At 47.5% G+C, this 20,000-nt stretch overlaps 3 protein-coding genes across 3 annotated transcripts in view; 2 read left to right on the top strand and 1 right to left on the bottom strand.

Annotated features, from left to right (window-relative positions):
* LOC135812403 (L-selectin-like) overlaps positions 1 to 4,985 on the bottom strand; it is a 16,093-nt gene extending 11,108 nt beyond the window's left edge. The window contains exons 1-2 of the mRNA XM_065325776.1: positions 4,920 to 4,985; positions 2,055 to 2,126 (exon numbers count right to left, since the gene is read on the bottom strand). The gene's annotated coding sequence lies outside the window, so the exon portion shown is untranslated. The remainder of the gene's footprint in view (positions 1 to 2,054; positions 2,127 to 4,919) is intronic.
* An 8,888-nt stretch (positions 4,986 to 13,873) lies between these two features.
* Positions 13,874 to 17,425, top strand: LOC135811249 (uncharacterized). Its single transcript, XM_065324446.1, has 2 exons — positions 13,874 to 17,212; positions 17,311 to 17,425. The coding sequence occupies exons 1-2, from the start codon at positions 13,874 to 13,876 to the stop codon at positions 17,311 to 17,313; spliced, it is 3,342 nt and encodes a 1,113-aa protein (XP_065180518.1). The 3' UTR covers positions 17,314 to 17,425.
* A 698-nt stretch (positions 17,426 to 18,123) lies between these two features.
* Positions 18,124 to 20,000, top strand: part of LOC135811248 (uncharacterized) — a 3,939-nt gene continuing 2,062 nt past the window's right edge. Inside the window, exon 1 of the mRNA XM_065324445.1 lies at positions 18,124 to 20,000. This exon is cut by the window's right edge and continues 1,462 nt beyond it. Within this exon, the coding sequence (XP_065180517.1) occupies positions 18,124 to 20,000 (1,877 nt within the window).

Here is a 20,000-nt window from a genome sequence, read left to right on the forward strand (position 1 = left end):
CTCCTGTGCCCTTTCCGTTTGTATAAGAAGTCAGAAACTCCACCAAGTTGTTTGAGCTGTTGTGTGACAGGGGCCAGGGGGAGAAGGCAATACCATTTCAGTTACAGTGGCGCCCAACGTGGAGACTGGCTCGAACCTGATTCTACTTCTCCACAAGTAGTTTATGCTCGCCGTGGTCCTTTCGTTTCTCCTTTCAGTTTTGTCGACGTGTGGCGACTTTATTATTTTTATTTCGGCAAGCGGAACTGGTCGTTCATCAGGCTGGTTCAACCTCGCGCTGCACTACAAGCAAGCCCCTTCCCCGGTGAGTCGCTACCAGTAAAGGGTTTGGTGTTTGCAGTGTGCGTATGTTTGCTGTCAGTGCGCGAGGGGATAGTTGTGTAACTGTTTGGTTTCCTGTGATGGTTTGTAGGATTCTCGTTTCGGATCCAGGTTGAATTTTTTTGTGAGCGTATGGTTTCGTAATTATTGTGTTTCGGCATATGGGTTTCTCTAGTTCGTTTGGGTGGGCGTCTGATCATGGTGAGCCACGGTCTGCCTGGTGGTCTGCAGGGATCCTGTGTTTTGTTGTATCGGTTAGCCTTGCGGGTGTTATGGTTTCCGCGTGTTGCTGGTTGGCCCTTGCGCGCCCCAGTCGGTCCCTGACAGTTTTTTTTCTCGGTTTTTTCAGGTTCAATCCCTGTGGTTTTTTCAGGTTCAATCCCTGTGGTTTTTTCAGGTTCAATCCCTGTGGTTTTTTCTCTATAATATTATTTGCGTATTGGTGACCAGTTGTTTGTTTTGTTCCTGCTGTCCTCACCTTGTACTGATCAGATGCTGCTGTACCTGTGTTTCTTTTTTTTGCCCTGCTTGGCGCACCAACAACAACAACCGACTGGCCAAGACGCCGATTTCCCAAGATTCTGCTTCCGTGAAGGCTTCCTATTCCAAATCGGATCACACATCTCTGGCAACAGCATTCCGTTGTCCTATCGTTTGGTTGTGTTTCCCCTTGTTTCTTTTCTCTGATCTTTGTCGTTTGTTCTGAGAGTCGAGGTCGACTCTCGCCGGAGGGGAAGGCTGTGTAACGAATTTATGTTACGACTATGATTTACGCATGTCGTTGTATTTGGTTCTTGTCTTGTGGAGTCCAGTGTCTGATGTCATATATGGTCTAGGTGTACGCGTGAGCATGGTGTGATGTGTGACGTTTATGGTATGTGGTGCATGCAGGAGTACGCGTTGTCAGAGTGTGAGGATGTGCTTCCGTCTGTGTGAGAGTGACTGTCAAGTGAATGCAGTACATGCGCAGTGCTAGTTTGGTCTGGGAATGAGAGTCGTGTGTGATTCGTCCGTGGTCTGGTTGTCTTGGTCTTGGTCATGTGTTCTGTACGTATTAGTCCCTGATTGGTCGTCACGATTTGTCCTCGGTTTATTACTGCTTGTTCTTTGTTGGTCCTCGGAGTCTTTTCCCGGGAGTCTTTCCCGTCGTCGTTTTCTGTCTAGTCTTTTCGTCTTTCTCCTCCTGTGCCCTTTCCGTTTGTATAAGAAGTCAGAAACTCCACCAAGTTGTTTGAGCTGTTGTGTGACAGGGGCCAGGGGGAGAAGGCAATACCATTTCAGTTACACTATAATTATCATGTGTACACGCTATATCATACACAAACTGTATGAAAGCCTCAGTGACTATGGTACGGCCGGACCAATTAAAAAGTGCTTCCAGCAGTCCTGCCTCTTTCATCCTCTCCTAAGTACTGCGTTAAAGTATGAAGGGTTGCGACAAATCATGATATCATAGTACAGTGGTAATTATCTCCGCCTGTCACGCGGACGACCCGGGTTTGATTCCCGGCCGGGGAGCCAGACAGGGGATAGGAAGTCATTCCACCTTCGGGTCAGAACTAGGAAGCTTCTCAGCCTCTCCTTCAAGCATCGCTTGCCTCTCGTGCTTATAGCATTTCTCTAACTTGCAAATAACTTGCAAATAAGATGGCTCAAAACCGTTTCACGGCTGGTGCCACTAGATGAATCACTGGTCATGAAATAGACGATACACTGACGTCACGTTGACTTACAAATATTCTAAGGCTGGAAGTTTTCCAAAAATATCACCGGGCAGGCTTCCTATGCTGTTCCCGTCCAAGTAGCTGAACACACACACACACATAAGAGCACACATACCATTGACATTGGTGCAAACATGCACTTTCTAAATACCTTTCTTCCACACGCATTGATCTAGTTGATGGTCTGACTCTGTAAGACCGAATAAATTGTTGAACAATAAAAGTGTCAACAATGGCAAAAAAAACTACTATGTTGTAAAGGCCCATTCACAACATCGTGTTTTTGCGACGCGACATGAGACTTGCGACACCTGCAATGAGCTATGACCGTAACACGTAATTCGTTATCTTTTAAGTTTTTTTGCGACATCCCTATGCAGAGCATGCGTCCTCATACCCCGTTTATCCGGGCGGTCCAGGACCGGGCACTGCATGTAACATTGAAATGTCCAGAACTCTGAATCACATACGTGTTGACAGAGAAAGGCCATAGATATGGGTACGTGGCGTCACTATTTCCACAAAAAGTGTGACAAAAGAGTAGTAATATTTCCACTGAAACTCGCCCAAAGGCAGCCCGGTAGACCCGCAGTGCCCGTAACTTTGGGGTCTTGATAACCGAGGTATTAGTGTAATATGTGTTGTAGTAGCACAGTAGTCTGCACTGTGCAAGCATCCCGTACCAGCCCTCATTATGCACATACACACACACACACGCAAGCACGCACGCACGCACGCACACACACACACACACACACACACACACACACACACACACACACACACACACACACACACATACACACACACACACACACACACACACACACACATACACACACACACACACACGCACACACACACACACACACACACACACACACACACACACACACACACACACACACACACACACACACACACACACACACACACACACTTACACACACACACACACACACACATACATACACACACACACACATATATACACACACACGCACACACACACACACACACACACACATACACACACACACACACACACACACACACGCACGCACACACACACACGCACACACACACACACACTTACACCTTTATTTCCCATCCAGAGCAATGTATAAAGAAGCAAATAAAAGGTTTGTGTGCGTGCATAATGAGGGCTGGTGTGTACGGGATGTGTGCAGCGTGCAGACTACTGTACTACTACAACACTATACATGTGCACTAAGCATGCATGCATCCAGAGTAGAGAAATGTACTTCATCCGTGTATGCTGTGCGTGGGCACGTCGTGAAAAAATTTGAACTTTGATCAACTTCTGCTCCTATCAAAATTAGAGACTATGCTATAACATCATCGGTAGAGATCAGGGGCGTCACAGGGTGGGTGGGAGTGGTACGACCGGGGTGTCCTCCGGGAGAAAAACATTCGGATTTTTCGGCCAACAGTGCACGTTTTAGCACTCTACGATCTAAAGGTAGTACAGCCGCAAAGGAGGGTTACCCTAGCACCAAGAGGCAAGAGTACATAATCAGAGTGCTACATACACTACACTATGTTGATCTACACGGCTGGCCCGGACACTAGTGCCCTCGCGAAGTAATGATACTTGGTTTTAGAGAGAGAAGAAGATGCTTTTTTTTGTTCGGTGGGATTGAAAGATTTACCAGTGGACCGGAGAGTTACAACACTGGAAGCAGAAGAAAGAGCTTGCGGAATCTTCTCTGTCTTCATGGCAATAGGACTTTAGTTTGTCGTCCTGTCGTTGCGGACGCTTGTTGCTTCAGAAAACTCGGAAAACGAAACGATCGTAAGTCGTTTGGTGAAGCGGGTCGTGTCGGTGAACAGCTGCAAAATGTTCTGCCGCCGTCGAGCAGCAGTCCAAACACTTTTCAACTTCGAAGAATGAAGCGCTTCCCTATTCCGTTGACAAAATTTTAGTTCTGGACCCAGTGATCGCCGCCAGCGCTGTTTCCATCAAGTTTGCAGTGAATGCGTCCGTGAGGAATCCATTGCATGGTTGTCTCTACCCGTAACTCCAACCGCCTATCGCAATGGATAGCCGCCTGGAGGCAATAGCTAGCTGCTAGGCATCAAGTCTGAACCAAATATGCTCATTGCAATGAAAGCTGTGATATTTTGTGCAAGTCCGAAGATCCTTAAATTTGTTTATTGCTTTTTCAGATGAATTGGGTGGACCATCCTGGACGAAAGGTGGTACGACCATGGTCGTAGTGGTCGTACCGTCTGTGACGCCCCTGGAGATGCCTTGGCAAATTCGCGGCCGAGCGATGCACTAGCGGCTAGCTAGCGAATCTCGTTGTATACATAGTGCCCATTAGCGGTTCCGCTGAGTCCCTGCCATGACACTATTCGCATGTAGTTCAAGCGTCACTCAAGGTTTATTTGCTGCGAAAGATCACCACAGTCCATTCATCGGAAACAGTCCCGCTGCCTTTTGAAAGTCGGATTTGGGAAGAATTGAGGATCAAAAACCCACTTTAAATCTCAAAAATCTGGGTTTGGGATCTGCTTCTCCATACATTTTGCCAGGGCATACCTGTTCTAATTTTGCAAAACCTGGCTGAATTTCTATTTCCCTGTTCTTAGACTTTTGTGGCCTCAAATGTGGCAAGGAGTAATTGCACGGGTCACACAATGCAGAATGTAATATTGTTTTCAGGGTATCTACAACTATGTGCAGGAGACACCAACAAGTTAGGGTGCCAGTTTCCAAAGAATGAACTGTAAATTTACCACAATTTCAGTCATGGGACATCCTAAGGTTGCTATTGGTATAAGTCATTTTCAGACAACAAGGAACTGGCCACAGATGTACTGTAGACTTGTGAGAAGATCAGGACTTACATGTGCGTAGCATGAGTGATATTGTCAAATGCACCGCTTGGCAGGTTCTGTATGTTGACGTTGGACAATTCACTGGATGAACGCACAATACAACAATACTGAGTGAACACGTAGTGACATAAAAAAGCGGAGAATGATGATTTACACTTGCGCATGCAGGGTTCTGCAGAGGGTTATTGAACTAAAACGTTAACTCTAAGTTGAACAGAACATGCAACACACCTACCAAGGCGACCACTCTGATAAAGCAACCACCTGTACAGTGAGACCACTACAACTAGAACAAAGTGGTGTCATTTCCAGTTAATTGACCCTGTACAAGGACTAGACTACCTGTACACAGCAACCACATATGGAAGGTCTAGCTCTCTCTCTCTCTCTCTCTCTCTCTCTCTCTCTCTCTCGCTGCTGTGAACACCTTGAGTGGAGAGCGCTTGCTCGAGCGTTGAACCGGGTTCTTAATCCACCATACCCAGTTCGCAAGGCTGGGCAGGGTTGTGAGCAGGCTTTCATTTCATCTTTTCTTATTATTTCTTATTATTTCTGCTTTTCATCTCATTACAAAAATTCTGCGCTTTTTCTCCATCTGCGCATAAAATCTAGACTGACAACCTGCTTGTTAAATCATGCACCTGCTTTCAGGCGTAAAAACCCTGTTGTAGAGGTCTCAGTCCTCATTTGTTAGACTTACCTGTCTTTATAAATGTAACTTACTCCAGTTCCAAAAAATTACGCCTCGGCGTTTTCACAGGCTTTTGAGATTAGCTCTCCTGAGTCTTTTAAATTGCTTCAAGTTCAAATAGGAAAAATGCCACCCATGGGCTCCGAAAGGGGGAGGAGGATGAAGCCCTAGACACTACGCACGCACCACACGAACACTCTGTGTCCCTGGACGATTCTGCTGCGCCATATGACGATCCGTTGGGTTTGACCTCAAGCCAGCGGAAGCACTCCAGTACACGGCATGACACAGGTGAACATCATACATGTCCGAAATGTCACACCACCATCAAACAAGAACATAACCTTGCACGACATATGCGGACTAACAAATGCAAAACATTGGCTGCATCGCAGGCTGGAGCTGTGTCAGCAGTCTCTGCATCACCACCACACGAGACTCCAATGACTTTAGAGGCAAGTACACCAACCATCACACCATCAGACCGGGAAACAACATGTCCACACTGTTTGAGAAAACTCAAATGGAAACAAAACTTGCCACGACATCTACAGACCTGCCCGGTCTACAAATCACTTTCAACCACCTCAGCCAAAGCAGACGGCAGTAGCGGGGATGGTCGGACGACTTCCATGATTGATTCAATGCACTTCAGCCCATCTGTAGGTCAGACAATGACTCCTGGAGATGAATTGCGAACAATCCCGCACGAATCCACTCCCTGTCATAATGAGTCTTTACTTCATGTCCTGAATCAACGGGACATGGACAAGGTAGAAGTCCGGCAGTCCCTACTGCTACCGTCAGCCAAAAACACCAAGGCATGGCACACAATAAACGCTCAGTTGAAGATCCATCTCACTCAACATTTCCCAACCTCATACCTCAAAAACACTAACATCGAAGAGACTCTGGACAAACTAGAGAACTTCATTCACTGGTTTTTCGACCAGAAACCACCACCACCTCCACCAAAACACAAGAATGCAAATAAAAACCGTGCAGTGGAAAAACTCCGGGCTCACAGGCGTGATTTAAAGCGCCAATTTCGTAAGATCAAAAACCCGGACGAAGTACCTGCAGCGCTCAGAAATGAGTATTTTTCAATTGGAAAACAAATCAAGCGTCTTTTGAAACAACAAAAGATGTACGACGATCGATCCCGGAACAAGAGGGACCAGGATGCCTTTCTCAAGGACCCATATGCCTTCGGAAAGAAATTGTTTCAACCAACCAACCATGTCAAACCCACTTTCTCTGACACTACCTGCTTTGAGTACTTCCAACACACATATGCAGACCAGGATCGTGCCACTTCGTACGAATCCTGCCCCAGTGCAGGGAAGCCCCGGGATTGCACCCACCCAGTCGATGAGGGGACCCCTACATGGACTGAATTTCAGAATGTTTTGAAGAAGTGTCGCAACACCTCTGCACCGGGTCCTGACAAGATACCTTACATAGTTTGGAAGCTTTGTCCCTCCCTTCAATCCATTCTTTTCACCATCTTTGGGCGGGTTTGGGAGAGCAAGATCATTCCAAGGCAGTGGCAGGTAGCGTGTATCACACTCCTGGCCAAGGGGGAGGTGTCTGATGATCCTTCGAAATTCCGACCGATTGCTCTAGCGAACACGTCCGGGAAGATCTTTTTCACCTTAGTTGCAAAGCGCCTCTTGAAACATATGCTAGGCAATAAGTTCTTCGATGGTGACAACCAGAAAGGATTTATGCCTGCAAAGGCTGGGTGCTTAGAGCATACATCACTTTGTTATGAGGCGATGCGTGATGCAAAGACGGCAAAACGCCAAATTTGCATTGCGTGGATAGATTTGAAGAATGCATTTGGTTCAGTGCGCCACAATCTGATACAGTATGCTCTAACCCACTACAGCCTTCCTTTGCAATTCAGGAAATTAATTTTTTCCTACTACGACAGTCTTTGCGCTTTCGTCGTACAACCACACACACCCACCTTTAATTACAACATTGGTGTTTTCCAGGGGTGCCCCTTGTCCCCGGTCCTTTTCAATATTTGTTTCCAGCTTCTGCTGGACTCACTTGCAGCCCCTGAATTAAGTTGCCTCTCCTATGATTTTAAATCTGCCCCTTTGCAAGTGTCCCAAACAGCTTTTGCTGATGACTTAGGCCTCTATAGCAAATCTAGTGCAGGTTGTCAAAAACTCATTGCGGTCACGGAGGACTTTCTCTCGTGGACCCAATGTATGCAGGCGGCGCCGCACAAATGCAAAAGCAGTGCAGCAAAGCTTGTAGATGGCCGGTACAAACCTTACGATCCCTGCCTGACAATGTCAGGGAGGAAGATCGCTTTCATTGACACTGCAGAGTTCAAGTTCCTGGGGCGAAGGCTGCATGCTGATTGCTCTGAGCAGACCCAGCGGGAAGACATCCGTCAACTCACTGTATCTCTCATGCAAAAAGTAGATGGCTCTTGGCTTCAAGACCACCACAAGCTATGGCTTTACCACCATCTTGTAGTGCCCAAGCTTTCTTGGTCTTTCCAGGTTCTTGAACTCACACAAGGTTTTGTACGTGAACTGCACTTTATGTGTTTACCATTTCTGAAGAAATGGTCAGGCCTACCTCGATGCGCAAACTCTGCCATTCTTTTTATTGGCAGTCGCAAACGCTTTGGCTTACGCCTCCACTACCTTCCTACGGTGTGGAAAAAGTGCCAGTCCATCAAATGGCACATTCTTCGATCGAGTGGGGACGCGCGCATGAGGGCGCTGTACACTCTGCGTCGGAGTAAGGATGCGAAGCTGACAAAGCGATATGCGGCGACAATAGAGCTGGAGTGTGCAGAGGCATCAGTAGGTTCAGGGACTCTCCGTCCACCGTCATCTTCAAGTCATCGTGCAGGGTTGGGTGCTCCTGCTCCGAAGCAGCATTCCAAACCCCCGAGGAAGGATCTCCTTCAAACATTTGAGGAGATCAACGCGCAGGAGCAGATTTTGAGGCTGAAGACTCTTCAGGTGCAAGGCAAGTGGTTGGAGTGGACATCGGTGATGTGGCAGGACCTCTCGTGGAAATCCCTTTTGTACGGTGGTACTGGTAAGGATTTGAAATTTCTTCTCGCATCAACCCTCGACGTGCTACAGTCAGACCTCGTTTATCCGGTCCTCGTTTATCCGGATCCCTCGCCATCCGGAAGAAAATCGCTGGTTACCGATGTGCAGCATATGTTATGCATACAACATAACCGGACCTCGCGATCCGCATACCGGTGCATGATTTTGTGTACAAACTGGTTAAAATGTGTACAAAATGCTTCGTCGTATCCGGTTGCATGTGGCTGGCTAGCGCTTGCAGAAGCTAGTATCAAGGAGTTGTACAAGCAAATGAGGTCCTTGACCTGCTGGGTGTGTGCGGACAGCACTCAGTTGCATGCACTTGTCATTTTCTCGCTTGTTTTACATAATGCTAGTTGTACTGCATAGGACCTGTCTACATGTACATGTATGTATGATGTCACTGCTTTTGACATGCCACATGCATGTACAGTATGTGCGTTCAGTTATCCGGTTACCTCGCCTATCCGGATATTTTTGTGGAAAACAGATGTGTGCGGTTAAGCGAGGTCTGACTGTACCTTCTCCGACGAACCTACGCCGTTGGGGAAACACCGTAGTGGATCCGTACTGTAGTTTGTGCCGTACCTGGGCCTGTACTACGCGCCACGTGCTTGGCGCTTGTCGCGTAGCGCTGGACCAGGGACGTTACACCTGGAGGCACGACAACGTACTCGGGGTCATCGTCAGGAACATGCGTGAGGAGATTCGAATCCGCACTGCTGCAAACACCGTACAAACCGAAAATTCAAATGAGCTTGACTTCATCTCGTTTTGCAAGGCGGGAGAGAAGCCAGTTCGCGTTCAGCCCAGACGAAAGTTGGTTACGACTGATCTCCTGTCAGCGGCCTCAGACTGGAAACTTCTTGTCGACTCAGTTAGTGCAAAGATTTCTTTCCCTAGCTGTGTTGCACTTACCACCCTAAGACCAGATATAGTTCTGTACTCTACGAGTCGTAGGATTGTATTCTGGATGGAGTTGACAGTTTGTGCTGAGGACAGATTCAGTGTCAGTAACTCGCGGAAGGACAGGCGGTATGCGGATCTGGCCGATCAATGCCGAGCAAACGGGTGGCAGGTCGTTTCTTTTTCGGTTGAGGTAGGTGTGCGTGGTTTCATCCCGGACTCTCTTCGGAGGGCTCTGAAAGCGCTTGGATTTTCTAATCGAAGAATAAAATTTATTTGTAATTTGTGCAGTAAGACGTCTCTGCGAAGCAGCTACATCATCTGGTTGCGGCGTCAACAAAAACACTGGTCGGAAGATCCACTTTTCTGAGGTACTGTATGTGGGGCTCCGTTTATTGAGGTGCGTTGAAATTTATTCTCTTTATCTTATTATTTCTTTTCTATAATTTCCCCATATGAGTTCCTATCAGTTGCTGTGAACACCTTGAGTGGAGAGCGCTTGCTCGAGCGTTGAACCGGGTTCTTAATCCACCATACCCAGTTCGCAAGGCTGGGCGGGGTTGTGAGCAGGCTTTCATTTCATCTTTTCTTATTATTTCTTATTATTTCTGCTTTTCATCTCATTACAAAAATTCTGCGCTTTTTCTCCATCTGCGCATAAAATCTAGACTGACAACCTGCTTGTTAAAGGGGAAGTTAAGGCAAAAAATAAAATTTCACCAGTTGTAGTCTTCGGGGTGCTGAGTCGAATGGTCGTGGTCCGAGGAAGCTGAGACGCTCCCTTCCTACTTGAATCCCAATCGAACTCGCGCACTTCCACCGAAACTGGGTGACTGCGCCCTACGAGATGGGGATTTGTATGCAAAATGTCACTAAAAGCGCCATTTCGTTCTTATAAAAGCACGGATGACCGCGATTGGCCCATATGTTGTAGTCTTTTGGACGCTGAGTCGACTGGTTTTGGTCCGAAAAGGCTGCGATGCAGCGTTCCTCCTTTATTCCCAATCGAACATGGTTGAACAAGTGGTCACGTGCTCCTGGGTGCCCAAATCACCTGGTCACCACGCCAGCAGGTGACAACTTTCACACCAAGGTTCAACTCGAGTTCAACTCGAGTGACAGGACTGCACCCAAAAAAGGTCAAACAGGCTAGTAAGTTGTACCCTGCAGGCACGGTGACCAGGTGACTGGCGTACGCAGGAGCACGTGACCACTTGTTCAACCATGTTCGATTGGGAATAAAGGCGGAACGCTGCATCGCAGCCTTTTCGGACCAAAACCAGTCGACTCAGCGTCCAAAAGACTACAACATATGGGCCAATCGCGGTCATCCGTGCTTTTATAAGAACGAAATGGCGCTTTTAGTGACATTTTGCATACAAATCCCCATCTCGTAGGGCGCAGTCACCCAGTTTCGGTGGAAGTGCGCGAGTTCGATTGGGATTCAAGTAGGAAGGGAGCGTCTCAGCTTCCTCGGACCACGACCATTCGACTCAGCACCCCGAAGACTACAACTGGTGAAATTTTAATTTTTGCCTTAACTTCCCCTTTAAATCATGCACCTGCTTTCAGGCGTAAAAACCCTGTTGTAGAGGTCTCAGTCCTCATTTGTTAGACTTACCTGTCTTTATAAATGTAACTTACTCTCTCTCTCTCTCTCTCTCTCTCTCTCTCTCTCTCTCTCTCTCTCTCTCTCTCTCTCTCTCTCTCTCTCTCTCTCTCTCTCTCTCTCTCTCTCTCTCTCTCTCTCTCTCTCTCTCTCTCGGGGACGCGCGCATGAGGGCGCTGTACACTCTGCGTCGGAGTAAGGATGCGAAGCTGACAAAGCGATATGCGGCGACAATAGAGCTGGAGTGTGCAGAGGCATCAGTAGGTTCAGGGACTCTCCGTCCACCGTCATCTTCAAGTCATCGTGCAGGGTTGGGTGCTCGTGCTCCGAAGCAGCATTCCAAACCCCCGAGGAAGGATCTCCTTCAAACATTTGAGGAGATCAACGCGCAGGAGCAGATTTTGAGGCTGAAGACTCTTCAGGTGCAAGGCAAGTGGTTGGAGTGGACATCGGTGATGTGGCAGGACCTCTCGTGGAAATCCCTTTTGTACGGTGGTACGAGGTGAATTGCTATTTCTGGACATTGTACATTTCTGGACATTTCGAGTAAAACAATTTTTCGTCGCGTGTAGAGTCAAGTCAGTCAGGTTGATGAAGTTTTTTCTTGCCGTAGTTGACAGCTGGGTTGTTGTAGTTTCTCCTCGTGTCGATGCCTTGTTGATAGCCTTTGCTTGTGAGGCATTTCAACGAGTTTTGTGGTACTATATCGCATGAGAATTTTGAATTTTGAGTAAAATAAAAAGTAATGGACGAATCGTTGGCTTCCCCATGTGCACTCCACTTCAGACGCTGTATAGTGTTGGACCTGTTGGCTGGAAGTGTGAAGAGGCCAACTGCAGTCCACCAATAGAAAAAATTACAAAAATGGTGCAGTATAGGATGCCTATTGACGCTATTTTACTTTCATGTCCAGAATTCCATACACTGAAATTTAGGCCAAAAAATTGGCCTGTCGAAAACGTCCTGCTATAAAGTCTCTGGGATCACAGCACGAGCAATTGTCACATATTTGGAAAGATGAAGGATTAGGCCATACAATAGATACAAAAAGATATGAAAAATGTAAAACACACAGCCTGTGGGGCTCTATTTTATTTTCATGTCCAGAAATTGCTATTCACCTCGTACTGGTAAGGATTTGAAATTTCTTCTCGCATCAACCCTCGACGTGCTACCTTCTCCGACGAACCTACGCCGTTGGGGAAACACCGTAGTGGATCCGTACTGTAGTTTGTGCCGTACCTGGGCCTGTACTACGCGCCACGTGCTTGGCGCTTGTCGCGTAGCGCTGGACCAGGGACGTTACACCTGCTGGAGGCACGACAACGTACTCGGGGTCATCGTCAGGAACATGCGTGAGGAGATTCGAATCCGCACTGCTGCAAACACCGTACAAACCGAAAATTCAAATGAGCTTGACTTCATCTCGTTTTGCAAGGCGGGAGAGAAGCCAGTTCGCGTTCAGCCCAGACGAAAGTTGGTTACGACTGATCTCCTGTCAGCGGCCTCAGACTGGAAACTTCTTGTCGACTCAGTTAGTGCAAAGATTTCTTTCCCTAGCTGTGTTGCACTTACCACCCTAAGACCAGATATAGTTCTGTACTCTACAAGTCGTAGGATTGTATTCTGGATGGAGTTGACAGTTTGTGCTGAGGACAGATTCAGTGTCAGTAACTCGCGGAAGGACAGGCGGTATGCGGATCTGGCCGATCAATGCCGAGCAAACGGGTGGCAGGTCGTTTCTTTTTCGGTTGAGGTAGGTGTGCGTGGTTTCATCCCGGACTCTCTTCGGAGGGCTCTGAAAGCGCTTGGATTTTCTAATCGAAGAATAAAATTTATTTGTAATTTGTGCAGTAAGACGTCTCTGCGAAGCAGCTACATCATCTGGTTGCGGCGTCAACAAAAACACTGGTCGGAAGATCCACTTTTCTGAGGTACTGTATGTGGGGCTCCGTTTATTGAGGTGCGTTGAAATTTATTCTCTTTATCTTATTATTTCTTTTCTATAATTTCCCCATATGAGTTCCTATCAGTTGCTGTGAACACCTTGAGTGGAGAGCGCTTGCTCGAGCGTTGAACCGGGTTCTTAATCCACCATACCCAGTTCGCAAGGCTGGGCGGGGTTGTGAGCAGGCTTTCATTTCATCTTTTCTTATTATTTCTTATTATTTCTGCTTTTCATCTCATTACAAAAATTCTGCGCTTTTTCTCCATCTGCGCATAAAATCTAGACTGACAACCTGCTTGTTAAATCATGCACCTGCTTTCAGGCGTAAAAACCCTGTTGTAGAGGTCTCAGTCCTCATTTGTTAGACTTACCTGTCTTTATAAATGTAACTTACTCCAGTTCCAAAAAATTACGCCTCGGCGTTTTCACAGGCTTTTGAGATTAGCTCTCTCCTGAGTCTTTTAAATTGCTTCAAGTTCAAATAGGAAAAATGCCACCCATGGGCTCCGAAAGGGGGAGGAGGATGAAGCCCTAGACACTACGCACGCACCACACGAACACTCTGTGTCCCTGGACGATTCTGCTGCGCCATATGACGATCCGTTGGGTTTGACCTCAAGCCAGCGGAAGCACTCCAGTACACGGCATGACACAGGTGAACATCATACATGTCCGAAATGTCACACCACCATCAAACAAGAACATAACCTTGCACGACATATGCGGACTAACAAATGCAAAACATTGGCTGCATCGCAGGCTGGAGCTGTGTCAGCAGTCTCTGCATCACCACCACACGAGACTCCAATGACTTTAGAGGCAAGTACACCAACCATTACACCATCAGACCGGGAAACAACATGTCCACACTGTTTGAGAAAACTCAAATGGAAACAAAACTTGCCACGACATCTACAGACCTGCCCGGTCTACAAATCACTTTCAACCACCTCAGCCAAAGCAGACGGCAGTAGCGGGGATGGTCGGACGACTTCCATGATTGATTCAATGCACTTCAGCCCATCTGTAGGTCAGACAATGACTCCTGGAGATGAATTGCGAACAATCCCGCACGAATCCACTCCCTGTCATAATGAGTCTTTACTTCATGTCCTGAATCAACGGGACATGGACAAGGTAGAAGTCCGGCAGTCCCTGCTGCTACCGTCAGCCAAAAACACCAAGGCATGGCACACAATAAACGCTCAGTTGAAGATCCATCTCACTCAACATTTCCCAACCTCATACCTCAAAAACACTAACATCGAAGAGACTCTGGACAAACTAGAGAACTTCATTCACTGGTTTTTCGACCAGAAACCACCACCACCTCCACCAAAACACAAGAATGCAAATAAAAACCGTGCAGTGGAAAAACTCCGGGCTCACAGGCGTGATTTAAAGCGCCAATTTCGTAAGATCAAAAACCCGGACGAAGTACCTGCAGCGCTCAGAAATGAGTATTTTTCAATTGGAAAACAAATCAAGCGTCTTTTGAAACAACAAAAGATGTACGACAATCGATCCCGGAACAAGAGGGACCAGGATGCCTTTCTCAAGGACCCATATGCCTTCGGAAAGAAATTGTTTCAACCAACCAACCATGTCAAACCCACTTTCTCTGACACTACCTGCTTTGAGTACTTCCAACACACATATGCAGACCAGGATCGTGCCACTTCGTACGAATCCTGCCCCAGTGCAGGGAAGCCCCGGGTTTGCACCCACCCAGTCGATGAGGGGACCCCTACATGGACTGAATTTCAGAATGTTTTGAAGAAGTGTCGCAACACCTCTGCACCGGGTCCTGACAAGATACCTTACATAGTTTGGAAGCTTTGTCCCTCCCTTCAATCCATTCTTTTCACCATCTTTGGGCGGGTTTGGGAGAGCAAGATCATTCCAAGGCAGTGGCAGGTAGCGTGTATCACACTCCTGGCCAAGGGGGAGGTGTCTGATGATCCTTCGAAATTCCGACCGATTGCTCTAGCGAACACGTCCGGGAAGATCTTTTTCACCTTAGTTGCAAAGCGCCTCTTGAAACATATGCTAGGCAATAAGTTCTTCGATGGTGACAACCAGAAAGGATTTATGCCTGCAAAGGCTGGGTGCTTAGAGCATACATCACTTTGTTATGAGGCGATGCGTGATGCAAAGACGGCAAAACGCCAAATTTGCATTGCGTGGATAGATTTGAAGAATGCATTTGGTTCAGTGCGCCACAATCTGATACAGTATGCTCTAACCCACTACAGCCTTCCTTTGCAATTCAGGAAATTAATTTTTTCCTACTACGACAGTCTTTGCGCTTTCGTCGTACAACCACACACCCCCACCTTTAATTACAACATTGGTGTTTTCCAGGGGTGCCCCTTGTCCCCGGTCCTTTTCAATATTTGTTTCCAGCTTCTGCTGGACTCACTTGCAGCCCCTGAATTAAGTTGCCTCTCCTATGATTTTAAATCTGCCCCTTTGCAAGTGTCCCAAACAGCTTTTGCTGATGACTTAGGCCTCTATAGCAAATCTAGTGCAGGTTGTCAAAAACTCATTGCGGTCACGGAGGACTTTCTCTCGTGGACCCAATGTATGCAGGCGGCGCCGCACAAATGCAAAAGCAGTGCAGCAAAGCTTGTAGATGGCCGGTACAAACCTTACGATCCCTGCCTGACAATGTCAGGGAGGAAGATCGCTTTCATTGACACTGCAGAGTTCAAGTTCCTGGGGCGAAGGCTGCATGCTGATTGCTCTGAGCAGACCCAGCGGGAAGACATCCGTCAACTCACTGTATCTCTCATGCAAAAAGTAGATGGCTCTTGGCTTCAAGACCACCACAAGCTATGGCTTTACCACCATCTTGTAGTGCCCAAGCTTTCTTGGTCTTTCCAGGTTCTTGAACTCACACAAGGTTTTGTACGTGAACTGCACTTTATGTGTTTACCATTTCTGAAGAAATGGTCAGGCCTACCTCGATGCGCAAACTCTGCCATTCTTTTTATTGGCAGTCGCAAACGCTTTGGCTTACGCCTCCACTACCTTCCTACGGTGTGGAAAAAGTGCCAGTCCATCAAATGGCACATTCTTCGATCGAGTGGGGACGCGCGCATGAGGGCGCTGTACACTCTGCGTCGGAGTAAGGATGCGAAGCTGACAAAGCGATATGCGGCGACAATAGAGCTGGAGTGTGCAGAGGCATCAGTAGGTTCAGGGACTCTTCGTCCACCGTCATCTTCAAGTCATCGTGCAGGGTTGGGTGCTCGTGCTCCGAAGCAGCATTCCAAACCCCCGAGGAAGGATCTCCTTCAAACATTTGAGGAGATCAACGCGCAGGAGCAGATTTTGAGGCTGAAGACTCTTCAGGTGCAAGGCAAGTGGTTGGAGTGGACATCGGTGATGTGGCAGGACCTCTCGTGGAAATCCCTTTTGTACGGTGGTACTGGTAAGGATTTGAAATTTCTTCTCGCATCAACCCTCGACGTGCTACCTTCTCCGACGAACCTACGCCGTTGGGGAAACACCGTAGTGGATCCGTACTGTAGTTTGTGCCGTACCTGGGCCTGTACTACGCGCCACGTGCTTGGCGCTTGTCGCGTAGCGCTGGACCAGGGACGTTACACCTGGAGGCACGACAACGTACTCGGGGTCATCGTCAGGAACATGCGTGAGGAGATTCGAATCCGCACTGCTGCAAACACCGTACAGACCGAAAATTCAAATGAGCTTGACTTCATCTCGTTTTGCAAGGCGGGAGAGAAGCCAGTTCGCGTTCAGCCCAGACGAAAGTTGGTTACGACTGATCTCCTGTCAGCGGCCTCAGACTGGAAACTTCTTGTCGACTCAGTTAGTGCAAAGATTTCTTTCCCTAGCTGTGTTGCACTTACCACCCTAAGACCAGATATAGTTCTGTACTCTACGAGTCGTAGGATTGTATTCTGGATGGAGTTGACAGTTTGTGCTGAGGACAGATTCAGTGTCAGTAACTCGCGGAAGGACAGGCGGTATGCGGATCTGGCCGATCAATGCCGAGCAAACGGGTGGCAGGTCGTTTCTTTTTCGGTTGAGGTAGGTGTGCGTGGTTTCATCCCGGACTCTCTTCGGAGGGCTCTGAAAGCGCTTGGATTTTCTAATCGAAGAATAAAATTTATTTGTAATTTGTGCAGTAAGACGTCTCTGCGAAGCAGCTACATCATCTGGTTGCGGCGTCAACAAAAACACTGGTCGGAAGATCCACTTTTCTGAGGTACTGTATGTGGGGCTCCGTTTATTGAGGTGCGTTGAAATTTATTCTCTTTATCTTATTATTTCTTTTCTATAATTTCCCCATATGAGTTCCTATCAGTTGCTGTGAACACCTTGAGTGGAGAGCGCTTGCTCGAGCGTTGAACCGGGTTCTTAATCCACCATACCCAGTTCGCAAGGCTGGGCGGGGTTGTGAGCAGGCTTTCATTTCATCTTTTCTTATTATTTCTTATTATTTCTGCTTTTCATCTCATTACAAAAATTCTGCGCTTTTTCTCCATCTGCGCATAAAATCTAGACTGACAACCTGCTTGTTAAATCATGCACCTGCTTTCAGGCGTAAAAACCCTGTTGTAGAGGTCTCAGTCCTCATTTGTTAGACTTACCTGTCTTTATAAATGTAACTTACTCCAGTTCCAAAAATTACGCCTCGGCGTTTTCACAGGCTTTTGAGATTAGCTCTCTCCTGAGTCTTTTAAATTGCTTCAAGTTCAAATAGGAAAAATGCCACCCATGGGCTCCGAAAGGGGGAGGAGGATGAAGCCCTAGACACTACGCACGCACCACACGAACACTCTGTGTCCCTGGACGATTCTGCTGCGCCATATGACGATCCGTTGGGTTTGACCTCAAGCCAGCGGAAGCACTCCAGTACACGGCATGACACAGGTGAACATCATACATGTCCGAAATGTCACACCACCATCAAACAAGAACATAACCTTGCACGACATATGCGGACTAACAAATGCAAAACATTGGCTGCATCGCAGGCTGGAGCTGTGTCAGCAGTCTCTGCATCACCACCACACGAGACTCCAATGACTTTAGAGGCAAGTACACCAACCATTACACCATCAGACCGGGAAACAACATGTCCACACTGTTTGAGAAAACTCAAATGGAAACAAAACTTGCCACGACATCTACAGACCTGCCCGGTCTACAAATCACTTTCAACCACCTCAGCCAAAGCAGACGGCAGTAGCGGGGATGGTCGGACGACTTCCATGATTGATTCAATGCACTTCAGCCCATCTGTAGGTCAGACAATGACTCCTGGAGATGAATTGCGAACAATCCCGCACGAATCCACTCCCTGTCATAATGAGTCTTTACTTCATGTCCTGAATCAACGGGACATGGACAAGGTAGAAGTCCGGCAGTCCCTGCTGCTACCGTCAGCCAAAAACACCAAGGCATGGCACACAATAAACGCTCAGTTGAAGATCCATCTCACTCAACATTTCCCAACCTCATACCTCAAAAACACTAACATCGAAGAGACTCTGGACAAACTAGAGAACTTCATTCACTGGTTTTTCGACCAGAAACCACCACCACCTCCACCAAAACACAAGAATGCAAATAAAAACCGTGCAGTGGAAAAACTCCGGGCTCACAGGCGTGATTTAAAGCGCCAATTTCGTAAGATCAAAAACCCGGACGAAGTACCTGCAGCGCTCAGAAATGAGTATTTTTCAATTGGAAAACAAATCAAGCGTCTTTTGAAACAACAAAAGATGTACGACAATCGATCCCGGAACAAGAGGGACCAGGATGCCTTTCTCAAGGACCCATATGCCTTCGGAAAGAAATTGTTTCAACCAACCAACCATGTCAAACCCACTTTCTCTGACACTACCTGCTTTGAGTACTTCCAACACACATATGCAGACCAGGATCGTGCCACTTCGTACGAATCCTGCCCCAGTGCAGGGAAGCCCCGGGTTTGCACCCACCCAGTCGATGAGGGGACCCCTACATGGACTGAATTTCAGAATGTTTTGAAGAAGTGTCGCAACACCTCTGCACCGGGTCCTGACAAGATACCTTACATAGTTTGGAAGCTTTGTCCCTCCCTTCAATCCATTCTTTTCACCATCTTTGGGCGGGTTTGGGAGAGCAAGATCATTCCAAGGCAGTGGCAGGTAGCGTGTATCACACTCCTGGCCAAGGGGGAGGTGTCTGATGATCCTTCGAAATTCCGACCGATTGCTCTAGCGAACACGTCCGGGAAGATCTTTTTCACCTTAGTTGCAAAGCGCCTCTTGAAACATATGCTAGGCAATAAGTTCTTCGATGGTGACAACCAGAAAGGATTTATGCCTGCAAAGGCTGGGTGCTTAGAGCATACATCACTTTGTTATGAGGCGATGCGTGATGCAAAGACGGCAAAACGCCAAATTTGCATTGCGTGGATAGATTTGAAGAATGCATTTGGTTCAGTGCGCCACAATCTGATACAGTATGCTCTAACCCACTACAGCCTTCCTTTGCAATTCAGGAAATTAATTTTTTCCTACTACGACAGTCTTTGCGCTTTCGTCGTACAACCACACACCCCCACCTTTAATTACAACATTGGTGTTTTCCAGGGGTGCCCCTTGTCCCCGGTCCTTTTCAATATTTGTTTCCAGCTTCTGCTGGACTCACTTGCAGCCCCTGAATTAAGTTGCCTCTCCTATGATTTTAAATCTGCCCCTTTGCAAGTGTCCCAAACAGCTTTTGCTGATGACTTAGGCCTCTATAGCAAATCTAGTGCAGGTTGTCAAAAACTCATTGCGGTCACGGAGGACTTTCTCTCGTGGACCCAATGTATGCAGGCGGC

Source organism: Sycon ciliatum, chromosome 3 (assembly GCF_964019385.1).
Source record: "Sycon ciliatum chromosome 3, ocSycCili1.1, whole genome shotgun sequence".
NCBI classification, from domain to species: domain Eukaryota; kingdom Metazoa; phylum Porifera; class Calcarea; order Leucosolenida; family Sycettidae; genus Sycon; species Sycon ciliatum.

Bases quoted from the DNA above. Each gene is read 5' to 3' on its own strand.
- LOC135811249 (XM_065324446.1), top strand. From the start codon at position 13,874: ATGCGGACTAACAAATGCAAAACATTGGCTGCATCGCAGGCTGGAGCT.